The sequence below is a fragment of the Fundulus heteroclitus genome, chromosome 12, assembly GCF_011125445.2.
Source record: "Fundulus heteroclitus isolate FHET01 chromosome 12, MU-UCD_Fhet_4.1, whole genome shotgun sequence".
Taxonomy (NCBI): Eukaryota; Metazoa; Chordata; class Actinopteri; order Cyprinodontiformes; family Fundulidae; genus Fundulus; species Fundulus heteroclitus.
Genome location: NC_046372.1, coordinates 3,363,355 through 3,381,135, shown reverse-complemented (window position 1 = coordinate 3,381,135; position 17,781 = coordinate 3,363,355). Strand labels below are relative to the sequence as shown.

The 17,781-nt window shown below is 40.1% G+C and overlaps 2 protein-coding genes across 8 annotated transcripts in view; one reads left to right on the top strand and one right to left on the bottom strand.

Annotated features, from left to right (window-relative positions):
• smtnb (smoothelin b) overlaps positions 1–8,577 on the top strand; it is a 65,242-nt gene extending 56,665 nt beyond the window's left edge. For 3 of the 7 annotated variants that reach the window (XM_012863518.3, XM_012863520.3, XM_012863521.3), the window contains 5 exons: positions 12–84; positions 184–360; positions 454–580; positions 683–834; positions 7,174–8,577. In XM_012863518.3, coding sequence (XP_012718972.2) covers positions 12–84; positions 184–360; positions 454–580; positions 683–834; positions 7,174–7,327 — 683 coding nt within the window. In that variant the 3' untranslated portion in view covers positions 7,328–8,577. Of the gene's footprint in view, positions 1–11; positions 85–183; positions 361–453; positions 581–682; positions 835–2,595; positions 3,189–4,127; positions 4,306–7,172 lie in introns of those variants that run through there. The other 4 variants (XM_036143727.1, XM_036143728.1, XM_012863519.3 and 1 more) reach the window with 3 other exon arrangements.
• Positions 8,578–9,871: 1,294 nt separating this feature from the next.
• Positions 9,872–15,088, bottom strand: selenom (selenoprotein M). Its single transcript, XM_021316996.2, has 5 exons — positions 14,808–15,088; positions 14,070–14,105; positions 13,827–13,861; positions 13,640–13,718; positions 9,872–10,510 (listed from the first exon to the last, which is right to left on the bottom strand). The coding sequence occupies exons 1-5, from the start codon at positions 14,901–14,903 to the stop codon at positions 10,283–10,285; spliced, it is 474 nt and encodes a 157-aa protein (XP_021172671.2). The 5' UTR covers positions 14,904–15,088; the 3' UTR covers positions 9,872–10,282.
• Between the last annotated feature and the right edge of the window lie 2,693 nt (positions 15,089–17,781).

The window sequence follows — 17,781 nt, the reverse complement described above, 5'->3', positions numbered from 1 at the left end:
TGTGCTTTTAGGAGGAACAGTCCAGTCCAAATCGTACAGCTTCACCTCGTCCTCGTCCTCCAACACAAGCAAAAAAGTTGGCAGGTGGGCTATAAGGCCTTAGTGGAAAAAATAAATAAATACTGCGATAATTCCACTTTTTACCACTTTGACAAATTAACGGGCCGCACGTCTCTGCCTCAGTGTGTTTGACCGCGAGGACGACACGGCGCCTCGAGGCGGCAGCGGCGGTTTGGCCGCTATCGAGCGGCGGCAGGCGGACAGGCGCAGGGAGCTGATGAGGGCCCAGACGATGCCCAAGACGTCCGCCATGCAGGCCCGGAAAGCCATGATAGAGAAGTTGGAGAAGGAGGGAGGCGGGTGAGGAGGAACGGAGGGTGGGGGGAAAAAATGAGAAGGACGCGGGTCAGAGCATTTCTTATATACTAAAAGCAAATCCGGCTTTTCTTTCAGCCCTGGGAATCAGGCGGTAGCCAAGGTGAACAGGGTGCAGCGCTCCACCAGCTTTGGCGTGCCTAACGCAAACTCCATCAAGCAGATGCTCCTCGACTGGTGCCGCGCCAAGACGCGCTCGTACGAGGTGAGCAGAGCCGCAGCTAAACCGGCGCCCGAGATAACATCTTCTCTGCTTCGTGAACGTTGTTTCATCTCCCGCCTCTCATCCGTTCGTCTCCTCCGTCAGCACGTGGACATCCAGAACTTTTCCTCCAGCTGGAGCAACGGCATGGCGTTCTGTGCCCTGGTGCACAACTTCTTCCCCGACGCCTTCGACTACGACTCCCTGAGCCCCAGCAACCGGAGGCAAAACTTTGAGGTGGCCTTCAGCGCCGCAGAGTGAGTACTCGTTAGATTTAGTTTTAGAACAATAAAAAAGAAAAAAACCCATTCAGAATCTTATTTACAAGGGAGGCAACAGAACTAAAATACAACGCAGTGAGAAAAAAATCATTTTCCACTTTACACATTTCTTCTGCTTTTGCTTTTATCCTCATGCCTAAATGTTTCAGATAATCAAAGAAATGACAAATGAAAGCTCTCTAAACTAAACTGGCCCTACGTGAATTAGCAATCGTTCACTAAACCTGGTCGTCCCAACCTTGGCGGCAACAGCTGCCACCAAACGTTTGTGAGAACTGGCAATTTTTTATTTTACACCATGGAGGAGTTTTGTCCCTCTCTTCTTTGCAGAATGGATTTCAGAGCTCCACGTTGAAAGGTGTTTGAGCATGAGCAGCTTTTTCCGTTATCTCAAAAAGAACCAAGTCTTTGATTAGGCCGCTCTAAAACCTTCTTTTTTATCCAGACGTGGACTTGCCTTGAATCATCGTCCTGCTGCGTAACCCAAGTCCATTTGCGTTTAAGGTCACTATTTAATGTCCTTGAGAGCATTTATGGTTCTATTTAAGTTATTTCTAAATGTCTGGAAATAATATAGGTTGGGACTGTTTAAAGAAACTTAAACAAAAGATCTTGTTTAATTAAAGGTAGTTCATGATTTAACCAAGGGATTATAACTTTTTCTATTTTTGATTGGTTCAAATAGCTTTTTTATTATTTTGAAAATAGCATTTTGTGTATTTATGAAAAAATATATCCATAAATACTAAAATAAGTTAAGTTACATGTCCAGCTGTCCAGTCAAACAGTCAAACCATTTTAAACCAGATTTTTTTTTATTGTTTTACAAAGTAAAACATTTGGTTAAAGTCACTTAATAAGACAAGTTCTTTCAACTTCAGCTAAACCTGGAAGAATACTTGAATGCCCTGTTCAATACGATTTAGTTTATTTATTTTAGTTTATATAGTTTGGTTTTAATTTAGGACTGACACAATAGCATTTTTTTTGTAGAATGACTTAACATTGTGAATATAAGGGATGAAGGTAAAGAATAAGTTTATTAATGAAGATATCCCAATGAAGAGCCTTTGATGCAAGAATAAAAGCATTAAATTTTGAAAGCATTCCGTTTTGTGACGGATCTCAGGGATTCCTGTTAGACAGTGTCCGGCACATCTAATCACTGTAAAGACGTGTTCGTACAAGATACATCTCTGGAATCAAGCAACGACGTAAAAGTAGGAGATAGGTCTTCTCTTGGCTGAATTAGACTTGATTGTAAAGAACAAACTGAGTTTTAGCTTCATTTCAACAATTCTTTAAGTTGTAGACTTTAAGATCATCAATCAAATTTCAGATTTTGTTTTTATATCCTGACTTCAACTCAATTTAGAAGTAAGTGTTTGACAGTCTTCAATTAGGATTGATATAGTTAAGTTTGTTAGTGTCCGAGAACTGATCCCTGAGGAATGCCCAATTCCGAACAGCTATATAACACTAATGGTTGAGCCTTATCTGCAGCTTTTATCCAGAATTTGTTTATTCTGAGGAAATGTTAAAATAATAGACAGAAACCAGCTGAAGAAGTTCTTGCTGAGGAAGCCAGTCCAGGTTTAATTACAGGCCTCTCTATATATTTCCTTTGTCAGTGTACAGATTCTTCCATCTAACTCTTTCTGTGAAAATAACTTTCCACTCTTTGTTGCTCCCTACCAACGTCTACTAGAGTCTAAAGATGTTAACCGTCTCTCCCAGGTATATAGAGCACCTATCGAGGCTGAGTAAACCTTTAATTTCTCCATTAAACATCTAAACATCCCCTGATGTGAGCAACTGCGTGGACTCTGGTTTGAAAGAAATCCTCCGCCTTAGCTCTGGGTCTCGTCCTTTATGCTCCTCCTATCTTTCTCTTCTCTCATCTGTTTTGCATCTCATTATGACTTTTGTTGACCCACCCACCTGTTTTGTGTGTGTGTGTGTGCGTGCGCCCTCACAAGTTGCAGTTAGAATAATGTGAAAACTGTTACTCGGCCTCAGCGGCTCCTCTTTTACTCATTTTGTGTTGCATCCTCACTCACGTCTCCAATCACAGAAGGTCCACGCAACACACTATTGAATATTCGTTGTTCTGTGCACAAGTGTGTTTAGAGTCACCTCGTAGCTGGATCTTTTTATTTTATTGTTTTGTTTGCTGAATCGTTGTTGTTTTTTTCCTGTGTTTTATTGTAATATTGAAGTCTAAACTAGGCATGGGCCTTAAAACACAATCAATATTTATACAATTCTTTTTTTAAAATCTATAAAATTATCAAATAATCTTATTCTTTATTTATAATTACATATTGTTATGCCCTTATTTTTTTCGAAATTATTAACTTGTAATTTTTGTGTTTTTGTTTTTATTTTGTTTAAACTAAACATTTCAGTAAATCACAATTTTAGCTAAATTAAAAGTGCTATTTCTACTAATGCTCATATAACATGGCATAGACGTCACTGCCAAAATTAGAAAAATGTTTTTTTGTCCAGAATTTGTGTATTTTATTTTTTTAAACATCGAATATGTCAAAATATTGGCATATTGAATGTATTTAATAGTTGTAGTTTTTGTACTTTTTCATTATATCTTTTTTTTTTTTTTACAGTTCTGCTCTGGTTAGAGTAACATTCGCTGATATAAGCGGGTCAGGCCTATAGCTTTCCATCTGTAGCGATGGCTGCCACTCCTTTTAGTTTAAGCGTAACCAAACCGCCAAATTTATTTCTTCTAAGTATATTTACCAGCTGACTGCCAGTGTGCAGCAACAGGTGGGGGAGGAGCCATGCAGCATTACTTTGCATCAAACTGCTGCTTGTTTTTAAACCTGTTTATTGTTACACCAGTTTCCGGCCCATGCCTTATCTAAAGTTAACAGCATAAGCACAGAAAAAAACAACACAAAAATACTGAATGGGCATCACCTGATGCTCATTCTACACCGTTTTGTCCTGTGTATGTATGACACATGTATGTTATCCAAAGTTCATGAAGCATGTTATCTCATGGATGTTTTTATGAACACTGAATGTAATGTTTATTTTTGTGCTCTTTCTTTTGTCTCACTGTTCTTCACTGAATCTTTTTGTCTTTTCTTTTTTTTTTTTGGCTGCTCACCGCTCTGCTTTTCCTCCCCTCCTCCTCGTTTTTTCTCTCTGTCCTGTTCCCTCCATCCTCCGCCCTTCCTGTCCTCTGTCCCCCTGTGTCCGTCCTCTCCTCTGACCACCCTCACCTTCGGGCGTGGGCGCAGGAAACTAGTGGACTGCCCCCAGCTGTTGGATGTGGACGACATGGTGAAGATGCGCGAGCCGGATTGGAAGTGCGTGTACACGTACCTGCAGGAGTTCTACCGGGGCCTGGTGACCAAGGGTCTGGTTAAGACCAAAAATTCATCCTAGAGTTGCTCCTCAACTAAAACTAAACCTATGGTGAGACGGGGCGACGGGCTTCTGAGGGGGCCTGACTTTTGATCTGACTTGCACTGTTTTGCAATTGATTTCTAACCCTTGAACTTTGTCAAATTTTGCCACAATATAGAGTAAAACTTTTAATGTATGGTAACCAACACAAAATAGTGTATAGTTGACAGATGGAAGGAAAATTAGCTGTGTATTTTAAATCTTCACCTAGATGAAACCCAGTAAAGCGTTCATGTCAATCACATAGAAAAAGCTGTTCTTTGAGCGCCACGGGGGTTTATAAGAAAGATTTGTTTCCATTCCAGCTTATCCCCTCCACATGTTGCGTTTTCTCTGGGTAAACCGCTAAACCGAAAGCTGCCTACCTGTCTTAAGTATCGGCAAGAGTGTGATTTGGGTGAATTTGGCTCTAGTTTGTTAGGGGAGTGATGGCCCAGTTGTTAGCGAGCAGGACGCTCTCTAGGAGAGGGTGCCATGTTTGGGGTTCATATTCCACACAGGAAAGACCCTCAGCCCCAGAATGCTTCCCACTGGGTTAAAGGCTGAGGAAAAATTTGTAATGACAGATAAAAATAATATTTATTAAAATGATTAAAGCACTTTGAGTGGTCAGTATGACCATCATGCTGACGCCGACCAAAGAATTGCAGCCGTAATTGCAGTGAAATCCAATTATTTCCAGTGAACTTGTATACTGCTTTGTGTTGGTCTGTAACAGCAAATCCCAACACAAAAAAAATAAATAAATTGTAGCTTGGGGCTGTATAATAAATAAATAAAATAAAAAATAATCTGGAAAACGCCGTGGGATATTAAAAACGTAATTATACAAGGCAGCGTAAATGGATAAATTCCATCTATAAGCATTAATAGCTGCTTTTTTTTTTTTTTGCGTTTGGTCTGTCCTGTTATTTTGAAGCTTCTGAGGCCTAAAGCACCAAAGATGGTATATGTGAATATGTGAATGTGTGCATCTGTGCGCGGTGTGTCTTGGGCCCGGCAGAGGGCCAGGACCAGCTGCAGCCCAGCACTTTAAAAGGAGCTGCTGGACCAGAGCGTTTCAAACAGTCAAAGTCGAGAAACAAAGCAGAGGAGGCAACCGCTTTGTTGTCCCGCTCACGTCTGATCGACTTTAAGATTACAAGTGTTTATCCTCTTGGCTTCTAAAGCCTTTTAAAGATACTTTGACTTTAAAAACACCCGGTTAACATGTCTGCAGAACCTTAAATAGAAAAGTAGGCCTCAGGTTGACTTTTTCCGCTCACTTGAGAGAGACTGATTGTCCATGTTGCTTCCAATATTCTTCACTTTTTGTGATGTAAGGTGTCCGAAGGTTTGCAAAGCATGGTGAGAACGCCCCCTTGTGGTCGCTTGCTATACATACTCTTCATCAAAGGCATTACTAAAGCGTTATTGAGAACTTTTCAGGTGTTTCACAGAATTTTTTTCACGTCAAGAACTATTTTATAACTTATAACCAGTTTGGTTGGTTGTAAACACTTTATGATGGAGTTTTTATACATTTTTATTAAAAAAAAATCTGTGGTCTCTCTACTCAAACACTACAGTCATCAACTAACAGGATCTAGTTTTGATGTGCCACCACAAAAAAATGTAATAAGAAAATATAAATGTAAAAACAGCTTTCCTTTCTCATAAATTACAATTACTGATTAACTGATTAAGGAATAGTCTGGAAAGTTTTTATACCTGATATTTCTTTTCTTTTTTTAAAATACAGTCAATCATGAGAGTATCATCAAAACGTTTAGAAAATTTTTCAAATGTTTGTTTTTAACTGACGATTAAAGACCCAAAGTTTGGATTCTCTGAATATTACATAAGAGCAATAAAAATGATTAGTAAATGGAGAAATGTTGCATGATGGCCATGCTGAGAGTCACGAGAGGATCGTGAAGCTGAGCCCAATCAGTAGTTTGGAGGAGATTCAGAGGGTGTGGACTGCACCTGCAGAGAGGATGCTAAACCAACCACAGACGTCTACAGGACATTTCTGGTGTCAAGCTGCTCCTGAACCAGAGATGTCTGAAGCACCTCAGCTGGTCTAAGGGGAAATAGAACCTGAACTGTTGCTCGTTGGTCCAAAATCCTCCTTTCAGATAAAAGAGGAATTTACATTTAATTTGAAATTCAGGCTTATAGAGTCTGGTGGCAGAGTGGAGACGGACAGAATCCAAGAAGCTTGAAGTCTCTGTGTACTCCAGGACATTTTAGAGCATGTCATGCTGAGGAGATGCTGATTTCATTTTCCAGTTGGACTTAGTGCTCACACTGTCAAAGGTAACAATACCTGCTTTAATCACCATAGTATATCTGTGTGGTTCATCGTGGGCCAGCAGCACTGGCCTGACATGAACGCCACAGAAGATTTGTGGGGCTCGGCTCAAAAGGAGGAGACATCAGACCCAACGGTCTAGATTAGCCAAAGGCGACAATTGAAGTAACCTGAGCAGCACCACAGGCTGCAGTAATTTGTGCAAAATGAGCCCCAACCAAGTAAAGAGTTTAAAATCTCCTAATTTTGATTTGATGTAATATTTTAATTGTCTAAGGCACTAGAATTTATATTTTCATTTGCCTTAAACTATAATCATCCAAATTAGGATAAATGCTCATGAGTGATAGAAGGATCACCCTGTAGGTGATGATACTGGGTTATTTTATTTGAATTACTGAAATAGATAAAATGAAAATGTATTGCTATGCACCTGCACTCATCCAAAAAAAAAAAAAGGTTTTTGGATTTAATCTTTAATCAGCCCAGAACATGCAGTTTGGTTCGTCTCAGTTCGGCTCCATCCTCTCACATCCACCCTGGTCCCTTTCTCACCTCATTTTGGCCCGTGTCTCTTTCAGGACGTACGCCAACTGCATGCCTTTGCTGGAAGTGGAGGACATGATGATCATGGGTAACAAGCCAGACTCCAAATGCGTCTTCACCTACGTGCAGTCGCTGGTGAACCACCTTCGCAGATACGAGATGTCCATGGGCCGCCCCTGCGATCTCTGACCTGCAGCCGCGCGCCTTTGTATCTCTGATGGACACGTCAGGGATTCTGTGTGTGTGTGTGTGTGTGTTTGTGTCATTTTGCTTCTAACATGTGCTGGCAACGCTTCGTTGTTTAGACAAGAAGTCTACCTCTTTAACAGAAAGAGAGGATGCCTGCATTTAAAAAAAGAAAAATCTTATTTTCTGTATTTAAACTGGGCTCAGTGCAGATTTCAGCTGTCATTCATCAGGTGTTAAGACCCTAACCTTCAAAAAAGAAAGAAGTGTTTATATGGTAGCTCCTCTTTTAAATTATTTATACCCTAATTTTTCCCTGCTGTTATTTGGTTTATCCTCCTGGCGATTCTGTTGGTAAATCCACTGAAACAGCAACATTTATACAAACTTTATTTGCTTTCTGTTTTGGTACCTTTTCCATTTTTAACCAAACTCTGGTTTCTTGAATTATTTTAAGTTATGTGTTCAGATGATAAGATAAAGAGTTTTAATTGATGAGCACGGGGGTGTTCATTCTTGTTTATTGAGGTGAATTCGACATTGTCAGAGCGATCTTTTGCTTTAAAAAAAAAAAAAAAAAAAAAACTTCCAGCACAGCACTGCTGATAAAATTGTGCGGTTCTGAAAACTGAATCCGTTCTGTACAAGGCTGGCAAAGTTGGCGCTTGAGAGCGTATTTAAAGCATTACTCGATGTTTTCTGATGACACATTTAAAGAAGAAAGAAAAAAAAACGACCACACTGTCGACGATGACCTGCCTAAGACTGTCAATTAGAAAGTTTATTTATGCTCAAATTGGTTTTAATGCTGGTGTTTTAGTTTGTGTTTTTAAGCATTTAAGCAGTTAGGTAAACTAAGTTAATAAGCTGAAGTCCTTGGTCATTTCTTTCTGTAACTAATTAGACTGGCTTCTGTCTCAGTATGAACAGAAATGCTGAACAACTTAAAGCGAAGAGATTTGAGAAGATGAGTTTTAATTTAAGGTCCTTTTTTGAGAGAAAATAATGAAAAGTTGTTTTCCGAGAGTTGTTTTAATTGAAATTTATTTCTTAAAGCTCGTTTTTAAATGAGAATTTATAGAGTTGCTGAGCTGCTTGCAAATGGAAAATGGAGAAAAAAAACAACAACCCACGAAGCAGTGAGCAATGAGCGTCTTTGTGTATATAAGAGCTTAAACACATTGTATAATTCCATGTTTTCTGTGCACCACAGGTAAATGTAAATTAACAATTAAACCAATTTGAGAAATGAATACTGTATAAGAATGGTTATTTACTTTGTCTTCTCATAAAACATTGTGCGAGTGAGTTTCGCTGACATTCAAGCTTGGTAGCTCAGCTCTATATACCTGGAGAAGTACAGAAAAAATCTTTGTATTTTTGCTTGTAACTTCTGGTTTTATGGTCTAAAACTTACAGCCGTCCATCAGCGCATCATTTATCCTTTTCTGGGTTCCAAAGTGCTCTGCTTTTTCTTATGACCACAAACCTCTACGTCTTTTATTGGGATTTTATATGACAAAGTAGTACATAATGGAGAAGTTGAAGGAAAATTATGCATGGTTTTCAGGATTTTGCTAAAAATCTGAAAAGTGTGATCTGTAATGTCCAACATTTCTATTCTGCCCTGCTAATAGTTTGTAGATCTACCACGTCTACCAACTTTCCACATTTAGAGGCTTATTTTGCCCACTCTACAAGATACATCAAGCTTGGTCAGTTTGAATTTAGTGTTTTGTGTACATGAACTCCAACATCTGGTCACAGGTTCTCGTTTGGATTTAGGATGAATACACTTTGATAAAACCCACTTCATTGGAGCTCTGGCTGTATGTTTTAGGTTGTCGTCCTGCTGGAAGGTGAACTTCCATCCCAATCTCAAGTTTTATATCGTCTTTAACAGGTTTTCTACCAGGATTGCCCTGTATTTAGCTGAATCCATCTTTCCCTGTCCAGCTTCCCTGTCCCTGACAAAACATCCTAACAGCATGAGGCTGCCACCACCAGGTTCAAGGTGATTTGGAGTCTCAGTTTTCTACCACACGCGTTTTCACATGTGCATCCCACCATCAGATTCTCCCACCTGAGTCACCATGGGCCCTTCTGGGCTGCTTCTATGATCAAGTCTCATTGTCTGACCTATCAGTTTAGGCATATGGCCATCTATTGGCCATATGCCTATTGTGAGATGTTCAAAGCGTGGACTATAATTGGATAACCTAACCTTGCTTCTCCACATTTTGTTCCCTGTTAAATACAAACTCACACTTTAAAAGTGATTTTAATTTTATCTGTAAAATGAAATCACTTCCACTTCAGGTATGTGCTATGTTTTTGGTAGTCTATGAAATGAAATCCGAAACAAAACACATTTAAAGTTTGTAATTGCATAGTGAAAAAGTTGGTAAATACCTTTTCCAGGTAGGCTATTTTAAAGTCTGACAACTGCAGAAACCACTGCTACGTATAATGAACTAAAATGCACTGAAGTGGGGTCTAGAAAAGCCTTGAACCTGATTTATTAAACGTGTAGGAACACAACAGCGATTACAAAACATTTGAACATGTTTTTATTTTATTTATCTTTTTAAAACGTTTCAACTTGAGGTTCTTTGTGTGCATCCATCCAGCCCACCAGAACAAGTGGCATCAGCCTCAGGCCAGTCGCTCGACTTTTCGCCTGAGGCCTCATTCAGTTTCGCAGCAGGGAGGAGGAAGCACGAAAGAGCTCAAACAAAGATGGAGATGTTCAGAACACAAAATAGTTTCAGTACAAAACTACATTTAAAGTTAGGCTGTAGCACTTTAAAAAATGGAAACTAAAAAAAGCATGGTACTACAAAGAGCCTGTCTGATTAATGTAAGATGTTTCCCTTTTCCCCCATGAGCTAAATAATGACAATCAGCTGGTTGTGGGACCCCAGGGGAGCCCTTTCTATTTTTGGCCATTGTTGACTGTTATAGGTCAGTGTGCTTGACCTCTGGATCAGACTCAGAAGAGGCGTTCTCTGTGTCCAAAGCGGACGCCGATTTGTTGGGGCGCTCGTCTTTAAACGGGCTGTCCTTGGCGGGAGCGAAGCGGAAGTCGTCCGGCACCTCGTCCTCTGGTTGAGCTTTCTTGTAGAAACCCAGTTTCTGCAGCAGCTCGTTGATCTCAGAGCGAGTCATGTCAGACAGAGCTATCCGCTGCGGAGGGAACACAGATGTTACACGACATTTACACCTAACGCTCCGTCACACTCCAGCACGTTGTGAAAAAATTAGGACACCCAATGACAGCCTGTGTGTTATTTTATTTTTTTTTACATTTTAAGACATATGGATATTTAATTTAAAATTTGCCAGCACTGAAAAAAAAAATCTACATAAACTGAAATTTTCTATAAAATGCAATCAAATCTGACAAAGAAACTTAACATCCCTACATTTATTCCATTTTAAAAAATGTCTAAAGTCACGTCCTAGCTCTTCACATCAGGTGCACATCATTAAACATCACTACACAGCGTTTTAATAGAGGCTTGCCCTGTTTAAAAAAATCAGACATTTCAGTGCTGCTGACTGTTCATGTGAAAGCAAAGACCATGCTGAGATCCAAAACACTTCAAAAAGATGATATGTGCACTTTGTGTGTCTGGTAAGGGATTTAAAGAGGTCTCCAGACATTTGAAATCAGCCGTCCCACCACTGTATGGAAAATGGTCTACATGTGGAAGACATTCCAAACAACTGCCAACATACAGAGGTCTGGCCGCCCAAGCAAGTTCACCCTGACAGCAGACCGAAAGATGCTAAAGGAAGTCTCCAAAACCCCTAAAAATGTTATCACTGGACCTACAACGGGCTCTTGCTACTGTTGATATGAATGTTCATGTCTTTCCTATCGGAAGACGACTGCACAAGTTTAACTTTCATGGGAGGTGTTTCTCACTGAGAAACACAAAGGGGCAAGAGTACAGTTTACCAGAGAAATCCAAGAGAAAATACAGGACTTCTGGGATATTGATATTTATACAGATGAGTCTAAATTTGAATTATGTGGACACCTGTACAGAGGGCATGTTGGCCTTAAGTCAATACAAGCATTACAAGAGGTGAAAATGTCATGGTTTGGAGATTCTTTGCTGCAGCAGGACCTGACCAGCGGATGCTTGAGGAAAATGTGATACAAACAAAATCAGAACTGGATCCAAAACAGACCGGTAACATTTTGAAGGAGTGGCTGAAATTTCTAAGCCCAAATCTTGATCTCATTGAAATGCTGTGAGGGGAGTTGAACCCCACAATCTTCCAGAGTCCAGACTCATGTCAGGGACAGATTTCTACAAGCAGCGTCTCACTGGTGTTATTTCTACCAAGGAGTAGAAGTAGGGTGTCCAGACTTTTGCCCTCTGCCAGAAAATATAATTAGCATTTTTGCTTATGGAGTAAAACAAGGAATTTTTTTTTGTTTTAAGTGCAATTAAATGCATTTATTTTGCAGTTATAAAACAAATAGGATTTTACATTATGTAATTAGTTATTGATAAAGAACTGAATATTTAACAGTGTCCTATTTTTTTACAGCTTAGGGCAGTATATTTTATACATATTTAAATAATTATTGAGTCATGCAATCTCAAACAGGGCAATTATCTCTCTCCTTTCAAACACCGTTACGTTGTGTAATCCCTTTAAATCTGCAGCCTGCATTTGAACCGTTTAGTTCACTTTCCCCCCCCAAATTGACACAATGAGGAAGCTGCCGTAAACTTCCTGGGGGAAGCGTTCAACAAGCAAGTGTGAACCGTAGCTCGATCTAAAGAGCCTCGTTTCCCCCGGGGGGAGCTGGTTCAGACCAAAATAGAATTATTATCCCGACTCCCAATTAGTGCTTCATTTGCTCCAATTTCTGCTTAATGAGAATAATGGCTGCGATATTCAGCCGAGCACAACTTAAAACCTCACTCGCGCCTTAGATGTGTGGAAGAGAGTAAACAGATTTCAGTAAAGCCGTTTCCTTTTCCAACAGAGAGGGGTTACATTGAAAGACGCGCAGGTGCATCACTGATATATTTCAAGCGTTTATTTCTGTCCATTTGAATGTTAATTGCTTGCAGCTGATGCAAAGCCAAAATTCAGTGTCTCAGAAAATTTGAATATTGCATAAAACAATACAGAAATGAAAGATTAAATCAAATTCTGAACTAAATATTTGAACTAAAAGGCCTTTAGAATCACAATCTCTTATATTTCAGATCACCAGCCTGTGGTTGATCATGGAAAATAAGATTCAATGATGCATTTTTGTTGCAGTCTGTAAAAATCAGCGGGAGTTCAGGTCATTTCCGCCCAACATTTTCAGATAAAACTATTTCTTTCTGGTTTTACGCAGATCTCTGACCTTGCCCGGGGCCTTTATTATGGCCATCCCTGTATTAGTATTCTCTCTAGCTTCCCCGCTGTCTTAGATTAATGACGCCTCCTGATGAACGCTACATAATAACTACACCAAAAATCCAGCTTAGGTTTTGCTCAGTCTCATTTACTGCTCTTCTCCACAACATCTGCCTCTCTGGGAACTCTCTTACATGTGAGGGTTTTATTTGAGAGCAATATAGTGAACACTAACAGCTGGCTGTAGACAGAGATATTTACAGGCTCTCTTTGGAATTACCTGTTTGTTTTTATTTGTTTGTTTGATTTTTTTCTTTTTTGGCTAAACTCACTGGTACGTTCAGCCCATAGAAAATTACCAGCTGGGTTATTTTTCACATCCATTAGGCATTGTCAGCTTTTTTAAAACACAAGATTATACTGACAGTGTTCAGATACTGACACATACTAAGACCAGGCTAGAATTATAAGATCTGTTGTTTGTATTATATTTATCATAATACATTTTAAAAATGGCTGAATAATGTTTAATTTTCATTCCATCCATCCATCCATCAGGTTGTAGGGGGAAACAGATCTAGGAGGAAAACCCAGACATCTCTCTCCCTGGTGACACTGGGGGAGGCCGAGTCTGGCCACTATATGGGAGAAGCTGATTTCAGGGGTCTGGTATCCAGTCTCTGGTTCAAACCTTCATTAATGACCTTCATTGGTTTCAAACATGATTAAATCCATATTTAATATTTCAATATTTCAAAAATGTTAATTCTAATGGACTGTTTTCATCTTCACGCCCCTACAGACATGCCAGGTTTTTGTGATATACATGTAAAAAACCTGCCCTTTTAGCAGGAGCGTGTAGACTTCTATGATCCAACGTAACCCCTAGAATAAACAATTTCCAACCGTTATTAGTTGTTAGAAATGCATAGCACTTACATCTAGTTCTTCATAGTAGTGGTTCAGGAGGACAAGCTCAGGATCAGCCCCAGGAATGTGCTTCATGACCAGGTTATGACTGCGGAAGGGTCGGTCAAGGATTTTCAGGAATAAAGTTCACAGTTTGGTTTCAGAAGCTTCTGAACTCCACAAAAAGTAACCGTGTTGACGTTGAATGAAAGGATACTAAAGAGGTATATCCTGGACCACAAAGGCTTTGACCTGCAGGCAGAGGTGAGGATTAATCTCATAAATACTTTACCGTGGATACAGCCACAGATTTGGTGGGAATATCAGAAACCCATGTTGTAAAATGTAAAACATTTCCCAAAGAAAAACGATTTTTAAACAAGGAATGTACTTTTTTTTAACCGCCTCTAGCTCCGGTTGTCTGTGATTTGTGTATTTTTATTTCATTAACATAACTTACCTCTCTGAGTCTATTCAGCTGTCATCCACCACATGTCTGCAAAAAGTTAAGTTACATATAGGAAATGTTAGGAAATGAGACATGTTGCTGTTCAACAAGGAAAACTTTAAGCTGAAATATGTCACTGCATTTGTTTTCCTTCAAGATCTGGAAGGACAAAATATCTGGAAACACAAAAGGGGACCTTGAGAGAATCAGTGCAGCTTTACCTTTTTTTCAGCACATGGATTCAGTTAGGCCCTGGGGAGGATGTCTGGCCTATTTTTTTGGATATCTGAGCCACAGGTGTACGGTAAAATGTGACTAGTACAACAATGGCATCAGATCAAGCCTTTTGTCTCTGAGGCTGGCAGGTTGGTGATAGAGTGACACCCTGGGGTATAAAATATTTTACTTCCATAAGCTTTTGTTCCATCAGACCTGCTATTGTGTAGCCAGGGAGCCCCTTTGCACTCCAGCAGCAACCAAAAAGTCAAACTATTATTGAACATTTGACTAGAGTAAACGTGACAGGTAATATTTACTCCTAATTTTACCCATAATATGTCCTGTGACTACTACTGAGCTTAAAAGACACTCTGGCGCATGCGCGCTGCAAACGCTAGCAAAGCAGAACGCGTCCTCCATCCACACGTTGCAAAAGTGATTCATAAAAGCCGCGCTGTGCTTCGTTTTCTGTCGCCGTAAGATCCAGACGCTGCCCGCCCTGTGAGCCCCCTCTGTGCGCGCTTGCTCTACCTCCACCCGGGCTTTGGCCAGCCCGTCCAGCTTCTGCAGATCCACGTCGTAGGCCGAGGCACAGTGGAGGAGGGAGGCCAACACGATCAGCCACATTCTTCTCCCGGGACAGGGACGCTGTGAGCGGCGGCGGGTTCCTCTGTCTGACCGGTGGCTACCTGCGGAGGTTTGAATACCGCTGAGCTGAGGAAGAGGAGGAGGAGGAGGAGGAGGGATGAGCAGCCGTGTCACGTCCGGACTTCTTGCCACGTCAAATATGTCCCCCTCCCAGAGCAGAGAGGGAGGCGCGGAGAGGACTCTCATTGGTTCCTGCGGCTCCTAAACCAGAATACGGTTCATGTAATATTTCACTGACGCAGGCTATCAACAATCCCTGGGATTTAAATCAGAGAGAAAAAAAAAAAAACATCAACAGGCATATGAAATGTTTCACGAGCGTAGAGCTGCCGTGCCGGCAATAATTCAATTAAATTTTATTTATATAGAGCCAATTCATGCAACATGTCATCTCAAGGCACTTTCCAAAGTCAAATTCAATCAGATTATACAGATTGTTCCAAAAAGTTTCCTCTCTAAGGAAACCCAGTAGATTGCATCAAGTCTTGACAAGCAGCATCCACTCCTCCTGACAGAGTGTAGAGCCACAGGGTCAGTTGTCTGCATTGTCCATGGCTTTGGCGCAATCCCTCATACTGAGCAAGCATGAAGCGACGGTGGAGAGGAAAACTTCCCTTTAATGGGAAGCAAAACCTCCAGCAGAACCAGGCTCAGTATGAACGATCATCTGCCTCGACCGACTGGGGGTTAGAGAAGACAGAGCAGAGACACAATAAGAGAGACAAACAAGCACAGAAGCACACATTGATTCATGAATCCTTTCTATGTTATATGGTAATAGCGGGTGATCTGTCTTCCCTCACAGCTAACAGAACGCCAGACCAGGTGTACCTTCTATGAAGGAAAAAAATTACAGAGAACTAAAAGGTAAAAGATGAAATAAGAAATTAAGCAATGCAAATTGGAGAACAGTAGGAGAATTTAGCAGTGAGAAAACTAGACCCTGATGTCCTCCAGTAGCCTAAGCCTATAGCAATATAACTACAGAGATAGCTCAGGGTAACCTAAGCCACTCTAACTTTAAGCTTTGTTAAAAAGGAAAGTTTTAAGCCTGGTCTTATGGTCAATAGAACAATAGATTTTTTTTAGCATGTTATAAAGTGAAAACTTCATTGTAGCCATGCAACTGATAATACCTTTTCATATTCCCTTTATCGTTCTGATAATATATTTTTCACTTTAGAACAATACAATATTATAATTATTGCATTTTTTTAAGTTTTTACAATATATTGACTAAATGTAATAATGTGATAATATTTTTGTACAAGCAGGGAAATTATGCATTTTAAAATGGTATTGTTTCACAACATGTTTTGCTGGGGCGGTAACGTGTAGAGAATCAAGTCACTTTTTCCTCACATATATTTTTATCACTTAAATAATGCGTTTAATTATTTATAAGGACAATAGGCTACACATTAACCGAGATTAGAGTTGGGCAAGCCTCCCATCTTCTTCTCTCTGCTGCCCTGAACTAAACAAAAGAAACACTGATTCCCAGGGAGGGAGGAATTAATAAATGGATGGATGGTGAAGGAAGGAATTGCAAGTTTTAACTTCCTGAGTGATGTCTGAAAGGTTGCTTCCATATTTCATCGTAATGTTCTTTACTCCAGCTGCCATCGACTTTGTGAAGTGCACCAGTTGCTCCTGCAGCAAGACACCCTCACAACACCATGCAGTCCAGCCTTTCATGTTTCCTCTCAGCCCATGTTGGTGCAGGGCTTATGTTTCACTGCAGATAACCACATTTCACACCAAAATATGGACACAGAGCCTGAACACTGGGATGACTAGACATTCCTATGCTGCTTGCTTCATAGTTTGAGCAGATGAATGTTTGACATTCAGGCATCAGGAAAAGACAGGACTTCTGGGATTTTGTTATTTGGACAGATGAGTCAAATTTGGAATTATGTGGATATCTGAAAAGAGGGCATGTTGGCATTATGCATATACAAGCAATACAGGAAATGGCAGGAGTGAAGCACAGAGGTGAAAGTGTAATTGTTTGGAGATTATTTGCTGCAGCAGGACAATATGAGACCATCTGTGTAAAAAAAATCTAAACTGAAGCAGAACTGGACCCAAAACGAACCAGTAAATCTGTCAAAGAGTGGTTGAAATTTGGCAAATAAGAGCCAGGGGCCAAATCCAAGCCCAACTCTTGATCTCATAGAGATGCTGTGAGTGGAGTTGAACCCCACAAACTTCCAGAGTCCAGGCCCATGTCAGGGACAGCTAGATTGCAACAAGCAGCGTCTCTCTGGTGTTATTTCTACCAAGGAGTAGAAGTAGGGTGTCCAATTTCTGCTTAATGAGAATAACGGATGCAATAACAAGGAGTGTGTTTGAATGGTTGCCATAAAATTATTATTAGTTTAAAATGAAACCTTTATGTATGCAGGTAGTCTCATAGAGACCCGAGTTCTCATTTATAAGAAAGATCTGTTAGCACATATTTAAAAAAAAAAAAATGCATACATAAAGTCATCTAAAGGTGAGTCTCTAACTCACGTGTTGAATAAACCTATTAGAAATTTGCTACACCATCTCATCACCACCTGGACTTAGTGAATAGGTTTAAGTAGTGTAATTAGCCCTTATCCAATAAAACCGTCTCAGCATGAGTGGATTTGGTTGTTAGGGATTTTCAATTAGTAACAGTTACCTGGTACCAGCCCATTTTTAGTACCTTCTTAGGTAAACTTCTGAATCAGGGGAAAGTTTGAATAAATGTCACTTAAATTTGTAGTATTTAGCAAAAAGAGGCCAATTTGAAAATCCTAACTGACCTAAAATGGTAAATGTTTAGACTAATCTGATGACAAAAAAAAAGCTTATTACTCATATG